Source organism: Carya illinoinensis, chromosome 6 (genome assembly GCF_018687715.1).
Source record: "Carya illinoinensis cultivar Pawnee chromosome 6, C.illinoinensisPawnee_v1, whole genome shotgun sequence".
NCBI lineage: Eukaryota > Viridiplantae > Streptophyta > Magnoliopsida > Fagales > Juglandaceae > Carya > Carya illinoinensis.
Genome location: NC_056757.1, coordinates 33,448,003 through 33,457,983, shown reverse-complemented (window position 1 = coordinate 33,457,983; position 9,981 = coordinate 33,448,003). Strand labels below are relative to the sequence as shown.

General features: G+C 37.2%; 3 protein-coding genes across 7 annotated transcripts; all 3 read right to left on the bottom strand.

Annotated features, from left to right (window-relative positions):
* Positions 1-362: 362 nt before the first annotated feature.
* LOC122313013 (UPF0496 protein At4g34320-like) lies at positions 363-3,386 on the bottom strand. 5 transcript variants are annotated; one of them, XM_043127699.1, is made up of 3 exons: positions 3,249-3,320; positions 3,125-3,159; positions 363-1,855 (listed from the first exon to the last, which is right to left on the bottom strand). In XM_043127699.1, the coding sequence occupies exons 1-3, from the start codon at positions 3,258-3,260 to the stop codon at positions 583-585; spliced, it is 1,320 nt and encodes a 439-aa protein (XP_042983633.1). In that variant the 5' UTR covers positions 3,261-3,320; the 3' UTR covers positions 363-582. The 5 variants fall into 5 exon arrangements, with proteins under 5 accessions (XP_042983633.1, XP_042983636.1, XP_042983637.1 ...); XM_043127702.1 differs by lacking the exon at positions 3,125-3,159 and having other exon boundaries at positions 3,249-3,386; XM_043127703.1 differs by lacking the exon at positions 3,125-3,159 and having other exon boundaries at positions 363-1,849; positions 3,249-3,348.
* Positions 3,387-6,496: 3,110 nt separating this feature from the next.
* LOC122314486 lies at positions 6,497-7,528 on the bottom strand. Its single transcript, XM_043130110.1, has 3 exons — positions 7,438-7,528; positions 6,703-7,347; positions 6,497-6,589 (listed from the first exon to the last, which is right to left on the bottom strand). The coding sequence occupies exons 1-2, from the start codon at positions 7,513-7,515 to the stop codon at positions 6,985-6,987; spliced, it is 441 nt and encodes a 146-aa protein (XP_042986044.1). The 5' UTR covers positions 7,516-7,528; the 3' UTR covers positions 6,497-6,589; positions 6,703-6,984.
* Positions 7,529-7,603: 75 nt separating this feature from the next.
* Positions 7,604-8,752, bottom strand: LOC122314485. The gene is made up of 4 exons (XM_043130109.1): positions 8,638-8,752; positions 8,232-8,470; positions 7,904-8,113; positions 7,604-7,715 (listed from the first exon to the last, which is right to left on the bottom strand). Exons 1-4 carry the CDS (start codon positions 8,750-8,752, stop codon positions 7,611-7,613), a joined length of 669 nt encoding a protein of 222 aa, XP_042986043.1. The 3' UTR covers positions 7,604-7,610.
* Positions 8,753-9,981: the final 1,229 nt, after the last annotated feature.

Genomic DNA, 9,981 nt, shown 5'->3' with positions numbered 1-9,981 from the left:
CACCATTTTTGATCCATAAAGGTGGCGATGGAAGATAGCGGAAGCAAGTGGAAGATGGCGGAAGCAAGTGTGAATGCAAGCTCAACTAGCCACCATTTTTGACCTATAAAAGTCCATAAAAGTGGCTTTACCGCTACAGCTACAAACACAACCAGACTCCACGAAGCTCAGCAGTTCTTAGGTACGTAAGACAGACCATTATGGATTAAAAGTTTACAGGAGCCATGCAAGAATCGTTCTTTTTTTTTTAGTTGTGGTCCAGTTACATTTACAGATATGGATATAGAAGCAAGAAAAGAAACTAATTTGACACGAAATCATATCTGTGATGTTGCATTCAAAAACAAGATCGAAAGATGATGTACCTTCCAAAAAGAAACTAGATATAAATTGATCCCTAAACATGTAGAAGTGAAGTTTAATACCAATCTCACACTACATATATTCTAAAACAGGAATCCAATAGCCTGGATTTATGATACAGTCTAAGAATCAAGGAATATCATCATCATAAACCATAAATATAAATAAATTTTGTGACATAAATTATAAGTTTTTAATCATTGTCATCGTCATCATGATTCAGTTGTTGGGATGTTTTATGATCCTCTGCAGAACCACAGTTCTTGCCCTCCGGATGTCCCGGCTGCAAATATCAGCTTGCACCCCCAACTCCTCAACATTTTTCATGAACATTCCCAGCTTCTTCTTAATATCTTCTATTGCAATCTTCACAGCTTCTTTCTCAATGGCAAATCCTGCGCTCTGCATGAGTGACTCAATCTCAATTTCCAACCTGTCAACGAGAACCCTGATGTTGTCCAAGTCCTTAATGGCAATATAGGTACCAACTTGCATGGAGCTAATTATTTCCTTCTGTCCTTTCAAAGCATTTTCATAGTTTTTCCACAAGGATTCAATCCACTTTCCCATTGAACGTACAGGGATAGAAGTAGTAGCAGCCAATGCTGCTGCAAGTGGAGGAGCAGCCATGGCTGCCGCAACAACTGAGCAAATCAACACAGCAGCAAATGTAGTAACAAATATCATACTTGAAACCTTTCTCCAGACATGAATGTACTTAAGCTTCTTATCGAGCTTGTTCTTACGGTGTTGCAACTTCTCGAGCATGAGTATCTGCTGCCTATATACAGACTCGAAGATTTGGAAGAATTCTGTAGTGAAAGGGTCCCCAGCTGCCTTGAAGTTATTCAACTCCTGCAATGTCTTCACGTACCCACTTCCTCCCACTTCTGTTTCCTCATCAAAGTTTTGAAGTGCGACAAGAATGAGCAATTGGTTGTCCCGAACTCGGTTCAGGCACTTCTCTAATGTCGTACAGAAATCTAGAGTCTGCAAACTATTCTCGAAGTACTCCTCGACGAGCTCGAAAAGTTCTTGATTCTTCCATATATCTTTCTTGCATTCCAATATAACTTTAACAACCTCCTGGTTCATCTCCAACAGACATTCCGTGACTTCTCTCAGCGAATCAAATGAAAGGGCTCGCACTTCCACTCCCACCGCAAGAGTGTTGATGACCTGATTCGTACGCGCTTGGAGGGTGGTGTCGAAGGACTGCAGGTCTGCGTCGAGCCTGCAAGCGTCTTCGTAAGAGGTCAGTTCATTTTTGTACTGTAAATTGGAATTGAGATTGATAGCGGAGGAAGTTTCGGGGGCCTTCTTGCTCATATGGCCTCCCATGGCTTTGATTCTTGGATCTAAAGCAAGAAAGAAATGAACAGAACCAGATTCAATTAAGAATCCTCGCCGATCTGGCCTTGAATTTGCTTTTGAAGATCCTGTGTTTATCCTCGGAAACAACAAAGTCGATCGATTTTCTTCTTTGCTGGAGCTAGCAAAACATCAATGGAGAAACCATGAATATAACCAAACAAATTATTTGCTAAGAGAGAAAACGAGAACCAAATTTCTGGGTGCAGATTTCCTAGAAGAAAACAAATACGTGATGAAAAAATGCAATCCAAGCTTCCCAGCTAATAGTTAGAATAAATATACCTAACTATGAGAACAAACCCAGTGCAACCAACGTTAGAAAGAGAAAAAGAAAAAGAAAAACCTTAAATCTTTGTATGCATGACTTTCATACTTAGCAAACTCGATCGCCACAGGGTTTTCTCAAGATTATGAAACCGACCAGAAAGTACGTAACAGACCCAGAAAAGGAGATATAACTGGAGTCTAGGTACCTCCGCAAGTAATCAAAGTAGAAGAATCTTCGAACCGATAAAGAAAAAGGATGAGATAAGGGACGGGTACTTTTGGTTTAAAAGAAGGAAAGCAATGTAAACTAACCAGGAAGGTGATTGAGATGTTGAGGTAAATGAAGAGCGCTTCATGAAGAGAATTCATGTTAACTGTTGAGGACCAAGAGATCATGTGTAGGGTGGTGGGGTGTTGGAGATCTGAGAATAGCTTGCACGCATTTAGATAAATTAATAATGAGAGAGAGAGAGAGAGAGAGAGAGAGAGAGAGAGAGAGAGAGAGGGAGAGAGAGTTGGGATAATGTAAACGCGGGAAGCAAGCTTTCTCTCTTTGTGCCTTTAAAGTTTGAAATCGCAAAGCAACTGTTACCAAAGAGAAGGGAAATCAGCTGGAAACCAAAAGGGTGTAAGGCCGCAGAGGCTTCTGCCTGAAGACTCTGGTAGACTGGTAGTCATGGGTCATGACAAGATATATGGAAGAATACAAACAAATGCCATTGATTGGAGAAAAACAAATAAAGGTATTAACGAATGAATTGTTGAGGAAGTCAACCAGCTTAGAAAGGATAATATCCGTCGAGCCTATGCATTTGAATAATAATTTTGATTTATTCTTGTATAATTTTCATGAATAATCTTGAAGTTTCCTCATAAAGCATTAAATGCACGCAAAGATATACGAGGAGTACTGTTTATAGGGAACACCTGTTGGGGAAGCTTTACCAAAATATTAAAAACATGTCAATTACCTCAAGGCCAGAGGCCATACCACTGTATAAATATTTTCTCGGACACTTTTTTATTTTCTGAGAAAGTATTTTCATGACATTTTCAGGGATCATTTCAGGCATCAACGTTTCCCATTAAATTTTCCAAAGTCCTTTGTAAATACACACACCTTTTAGATCGATCCAACATGTTTTTCACTTGAAACTGAAATAGAACACACACACGATTACGATGGTATTTGTCAGTCAACATGCAAAAAGTAGGAATAATTCGGATGGAAAAATGAAATATACCTCCGATTGCATGCAGTTGTTCTTCGTGAATCGAAGCAACTTCTGCAGCAGATCAACTCACAGGGCGCCTAGTAGACGGAATAGTAGTTTCGCAGCGTCATATATTTATTTTAAACTAATATTGGAATTCAAATGCTAACTTGGTGTCTAAGTTTCAAATGCCCCTTTTGCGGAACTGTATCATGTTTATTTTCTTACATGCATTTCTCTTTTCCTTCATTTTCTTTTCCCTTAATTTGTTTTTCCTTTATCCGAAGCTTGGAAATTCATTTTCTGAAATCTACCACTTTTGGTTATATATCAGAATTTTTCAAAACCTCCACAGAAAATTCCTACAGATCTAGATTTTTTTTTTGTTTTTAATTTCTCATCTGAAAAAATAACAAAAAAAAAAAAGCCAATTCATAAATTATTTTTTTATTTTTAAGTAATACTATGTATAATCGTGAAGTGAGTAATCGTCGTACAGTCATTATGAAAAAGAGTGAGATTTATTATAAAAAAAATTAATTTTTTTATGTGAATTTCATATTTATTTAATTTTTTAAAAATAATTATATAGTATTTATATACTCATAATTGTAAATTTTATTTCTCTTAAATTTTTATCAATAATTTTGATTGGTATAAATTTATCTTTATTATTTTTTTTAAAACAAAAGCTAAAACAAATTATTGACAGAACGGAAAGTTGATCACTTTAAGAACCAGATAGATACATCAAATCTCAATGGAATGGACCTCTTTTCTACTTTTACCGAATTAAGATTTGCGACTTCGTTCATGCAATGATACCGAAACACCATGCCTTTAAGTTGAGAATCCTAGAAAGGGCATATATCCAGCTGGCTGCTACCACAGCAATAAAACAGCTGGGTATCCTCCATAGGAGAGAGTACACCGGCTGACATTTGAAATATTTCATAATAATGTTAATATTAATAAAATAATTTAAATTAAGATATTTTGTTAAATTATAAAAAAAATAGAGAATAAATTGAATAAAAATATAATAAAATTAAAAATTTATTTGAATATGATTTTTATTTTGAAGCTTGAGGATTTTGTATTAATTTTTGTGTTTTTTGTTGTAATTTGTAAAAGTTATAATAATTAGATAATAATTAAATGAAAGAGTTGAATATTTAAAATTAAAAATTATTTTATATTTAAGTAATATTTGGAAAATAAATTGCAAATATTCATTTTTTGAGAATTTCTATATCCTCTCATTTACGAAATGTAAAGGAAAAAAAAAAAAAATCCATCTGAATCAATAAGAAATATAATGCAAAAGCGAAGAGCCTAAAAATTAGAAACTATCGAGATTCTGAATCACTCATATAGAAATAATTTCATTTAAAAAAAAATAATAATAATGTGATGCATCTGATGGCAAATGCCTTTCCTTTCCTTTAAGCAACAAACGAACACTACAACAAATACTGGTTTTTTCCGTAAAGCACTTTCGTGATTAAAACCATATGCTTTGTGGCAACCCTATTTTTTGTCACCATTTTTGCTGGTGACACGTTGGTGGCATATAATTCATGGACAATACTACATTAACCACCAATACAATTAGTTGGTGGGAAAAACCCCTTTTAGTCACCGATTCAGGTGGTGTCAAAAACATCGGCCCTCCGTGGCAAACTCGATGAACAACTCAGCAGAAATGGTGAAAGATACCTCCTTTCTCACCACACTCACAGTCCGTAATATTTCTTAGCCATTAGCGATCTGGTGGCAGTGTTAGTCGTATAAAGTTATTAGCCACTCTAAGTGTTGTGAGTTCATAATTTCTGGGATGACTAGGTCTGGTACTTAGTTAATGTTATTAACCTCAATACTTGTCGTAATAAGTTATACGACACCGGATGTCATGGTTGGAACTAAATATTAGAGATGAGCAATGTGGTTGCAAAAATTTATTAGGCAGTTGTTGTAGACGTGACAAAAATTAGTTTTACCTTTATACCTTCTAGTGGCAATTTGTATAATGTCCATGGCTACTAATTCCCACAAATTGTTCTGGTCTTGTGACAATACATGTTTTGCCATCATGTATAGGGTGACAATGTGAATGCCCCAGATGGATTTTTTGGTGGGGAAATCGGAATTTGCCACCACAACTTCACGCGGCATTATCATGGTACAACTTCACGTCGACTTTAGCTACCATAAGTCGACGTGAGAAATCGAAGATATAGCATGATTCTGTTTGGTGGCCATTACTTAAAATATCCTGAGTTCCAATCTGATTTCTCACCATTATTGACGTGGTGGCATGATGCATTTTACCCACAGAACTTTTTGCCATTTTGTTGTCGGGAAATCTATGTTTGCCACCATGCATGTACTGCAGTAAACTAAATTGTAATGCAATCCCCTTTGGTTTCCTCACCAACGCTACTAGTTTTCATGAGGCGTACTATACAACAATGGTCTCCCAGCAATGACATCCGGTGAAATCGATTATATAATCCTTGGACTACTGGGATGAGGCAGCATTATATATATAATGCATCTTCCAACTCACTATATTAAAAATAACAATTAAAGGCCATGAACTGTATATATGTTTGCAAATCAAATACCCTTACATTAAGTCAGGACCAAACACATATTCACAAATTCTTCAGCATCAATGATAACCAAGAGGTCCATATATGACAGTTTAATAAAAAAATTGTGTATGGCTTCTTGCTGAAGATCTATGTTTGACAGGTGTTTGATTCCAGTCCCTGATTCCATACAGCATGTTGGTAAATGATGACCTGATAATTAGACAATAAGAACTATGTCAGCAAAGAACAGAATTCAGTACCTTTGATCTGAAGGTCATTAAATGGTAGCTTGCCTTTATACTAATTGGTACCAACAATCTTGTACATAAACAGCCAAAACAATAACATATTGTCTAGTATACATTTTAAAACCACACATCCCAACGTTGGTAGGCTTGGAAGGAAAATGCCATCATGTTGTATTCTTGTATTCACATGGAATTATTACTATATACCTAACTTTCTGTAGTCCATGCTATTGCAAATTCCTAAGAGGTTGGCTGCTAAGTTAAAGTGTTTACTATAGTTGAATTACAATCTATAGCCTTTAGATTGTAACTAAGTATCCCAAATCCCAAAAGGAGGAGCCCAATCAAAATCTGCCACATCCAATATGCATCCAATAAAAACCCAACTCTATTGATACTATTGAAGAAATACACACCTAGAAAGTACGTATTTCCCTGGTAAGCTGCTTTATCATGAAATCGTGGTCACTGCAACCAACATCCTCCATCCATGTAGCACTGATTTCAGTCTTCTCATTCTGCTAACCTGTATTTTTCAAATGAGTTTTATCAGCATTTATGATTAAGTATTTGCAGACTGAAAACATAATCCGAAATTAATGTTCATCCATCATAAAACAAATCTATTTCAGTACTTACCCTTCATTCTCTTAGTAACAACCCATCAAAAAACATGACCCAGTATCTTAGTTTTGTTGCAGCAGTCGTTAACTCATATCCACCCTAACTAGATTCAACCATACATTACCAAAAAAAAAAAAAACTGTATAACATAAGTCCATGGCCAACACATATCTACAGGCTAACAAATTGTGATACATTCCACCCAAAAATGGCCATGTCAAACTGGCCCTCCACAAAAATCATAATTCCCAAATGTTAGCCATCCACAAAAAAGACTTCCCAATGTCACGTAGAAAACTAATCATCTCTGTGAGTCTCTCTATGAGCCTCACTACCACCCTCTAAGTCAGTGTTCCGATAGCTCATTAAGAGCTTCTCATGCTCTGAGAAATTCCTTCTCAACTCTGCAATATCACCCAGCATGGAGTCTAGTTTTGCCTTGTACATTTCTGCCTCAGTCTTGTTTCGTGCATTCTCCTCCGACAGACGAATATATGCCCTACTATTCTTCATTGAAGGAGATGGGTCTGGAATCACCATGTGACCCCTCCCTATTGCATATCCAGGTCTGTTTCCCAATACCTCTTTGAACACACTCTCAGCTGCCTCTTCAATATCCTCCTCAGATTCCTTTTCAGCTAACCTCTCCATCATAAGATTCTGGAATATTCAACATGAAAAATTACTCCCCAGGTTTAACACCCACACCAAACCATTTATCAGAAAAACTGAAATTAGGAACTCTCTTACGTAATTATGTTCAGTGGCTGCGTTGATCCATTTACCCTTCCGGGTTGACCAATGTGTTTGCCTATAGAAGGCAACCATGTTCAGTGCTACCTTCCGCTGAAACACACAATTGAGCTCAAAAGTTAGATACACTTTTTTGACTCATTAACTGATTAGCAATTTATACCCCTTGCTTAATTACAAACCTTCTCCTCTAAAATGCGTATAAAGGATTTGCGGCCACCAGTATGCTTGACCTTCAGTTTAGATCTATTTGAGCTGTTTCGCATGGACTTCTCCTGCATGAGAAACAATTGATGGTTAGTATATAATTTATGACCTACTACCTTACTCGAATTCAAATAGATGGCATACACCATTAGGGTTCAAACCATGAGGTCAACAGCATATATGTAAACCACCAATCTGACCAAGATAAATTTTAATGACAATAAATGCATCTCTATAAATTCACAGACTGGTCTACCTTGAATGCTGCACTTGCCCAGTATTCACATAGCTTTTCCCAAACGTTTTTCTCCACCTTGTCCGTCCCACCACGTAGGGCCTCTTGATGTGATGCATATTTTAAATAAATTTTATGTAGTACATAATGATAAGTATTGTACTTATTTGCCAAATGGTTGGAAACCATCTCACGATGGTTGTCTCTACTCCAATCAAGAACAAAATCAGCCTGCGAGATATACAAAAACAGACCTAGTTATATATAGATGTCTACACAGTGTATTTACGCCAACCCTTCTAAATATACCAGCTGAATAAGTTTGTTATCACTAGGTAAAAAGACCTACCCTAACACAGTCTATCAGCTCTGTCTTCTCGTCTTCAGGTACACGACTCCAACTAGCATGCCTCATGTCGGCATAAACTTTAATTATCTCCGTTAGTCGTCCAGTGAATAAGCAAGCATTCTCACATGATGGCCCCCGATGACCATCTTGTATAACCAGAGGTATCTTACCCACTTTCCTCATTCTTTCAAATAGCGTGCCCTTCGCTGGCCCTCTACCTCTTTTCTTAGTAGCTGGTTCTACATGAAGACATCAATTTGAGTGTAAATTCAATAAAAAAAATAAATCCAAACTCAATTATTGCAGACAAAGTGCACACTAAGCACTATATATCTACACATGCTGATTGTAGTATCCAATACTACAATCAGCTAAAGCACATAACGTACATATTTGTGTGCTTTACCTATGTTAGGGACAACATCCTCTTCAACTTCTGGAGCAACCAATGCCCCTTCTGTTTGCACAGCGCCTCCTACATCCTCAGTTGAATCATCTGGTAACGGCTCGTCTCGCAACATGGTTCTCGCTCTTGGCTGCGGCATATCTCAGCCCTTCCATGTCTGACTCGGCACCCCCGAAACTTTATTGATCTCCTCATCTTTGGGTAAGATGGTAGCTGGGAAATCCTACTGCTTCTTCTGACTGCACACAGGAAATTATATCATTAGAATGTGAAACAAAATTGACCTTGGACTTTTACCTCTCTCCAGCATGTTCCTGGTAGAGCCAGGTTGACAAAAATCACTACTGGTGGCATTATAATTTACACCCATATGTATTCTGGCCAAATAAGTCACTTCAGAAACAGGACCTTATTGTCCTGTTTTTAACCCCATCACGTAGGGCTTTCACTAATTCAAACTGGCCAATATCAATCCAGCAAATTAATGTTCCCATGGAATTAAAATAACACATCTTATGGAGTTTGCCGTTAGGCTACTAATTTCTATTATATTGAAATACTGGCTTGCCCATAGTCGACATCAACTACCCCTAAAAAGTTTCAAACAATGCAGACTAACTGCTATCTCCGTTAACGGATTTCACATACATTTCCACATGCTATTTTATCGCTAACCAAACATATATACGGTCTTTACCAATGGCAGAGGGAGGAGTTCATACCACACATTTAACAGGCTGTTTTGAGTGAGTACCATGATATGTAACTTAAACTGCCACTTTTCAGTATACAATTCAAAAAATGATATGATATGTCAAGTATCTACCCTATATTTGTATAGAGACGTTACAAAATAGGACCCAGCATGCACAGTTCTACACCATTGTCATCAAAACCTATACTGAGATATACAAAAATTTGAAGAATGGGTAAGGCTGCCTAAAGTTTATGCCTTAACCAAGCGTTTGGTTCTTGTGTGCAAAACCCATCAGGTTTTGATAGACCTACCCATTATTGCAGCATATATTCACCCTCACTAGTTTGGTGCCTCAGACTGCTTAAGACGCTTGGTTATCAGGGGGAGAATCACATAAAGCACAATGGAATGCAATATGTGGTGTACCTACTTGTCGCTCAGGTTTGGTTAGCAGAGGTGAAGAGTAGATGAAGCAGACCTTTGATCTCCCGTGAGTGGTTTCAAAAAGAAGAGGAAACCAGTGTGTTCGAAAATAACCTTACCTCTTATATATTCGATGCCAAAATATGAAGCAGACCTTTCAGCTCCTTCAAAGGAAAAATGCAGGGACCTATCTGTGCATGGGAGTGAACTGAGGCTGCTTGTAC

Coding starts and splice junctions, on each gene's coding strand:
- LOC122313013 (XM_043127699.1), bottom strand. Junction 1,856..3,124: donor ATGTTGGATCGATCTAAAAG/GTGTGTGTATTT, acceptor ATGTTTTGCTAG/CTCCAGCAAAGAAGAAAATC.
- LOC122314486 (XM_043130110.1), bottom strand. CDS start 7,515: ATGGTTGCCTTCTATAGGCAAACACATTGGTCAACCCGGAAGGGTAAA. Junction 7,348..7,437: donor CAGCCACTGAACATAATTAC/GTAAGAGAGTTC, acceptor TGAATATTCCAG/AATCTTATGATGGAGAGGTT.
- LOC122314485 (XM_043130109.1), bottom strand. CDS start 8,752: ATGTTGCGAGACGAGCCGTTACCAGATGATTCAACTGAGGATGTAGGA. Junction 8,114..8,231: donor AGCTGATAGACTGTGTTAGG/GTAGGTCTTTTT, acceptor TATATCTCGCAG/GCTGATTTTGTTCTTGATTG. Junction 7,716..7,903: donor GGGCAAGTGCAGCATTCAAG/GTAGACCAGTCT, acceptor TTTCTCATGCAG/GAGAAGTCCATGCGAAACAG.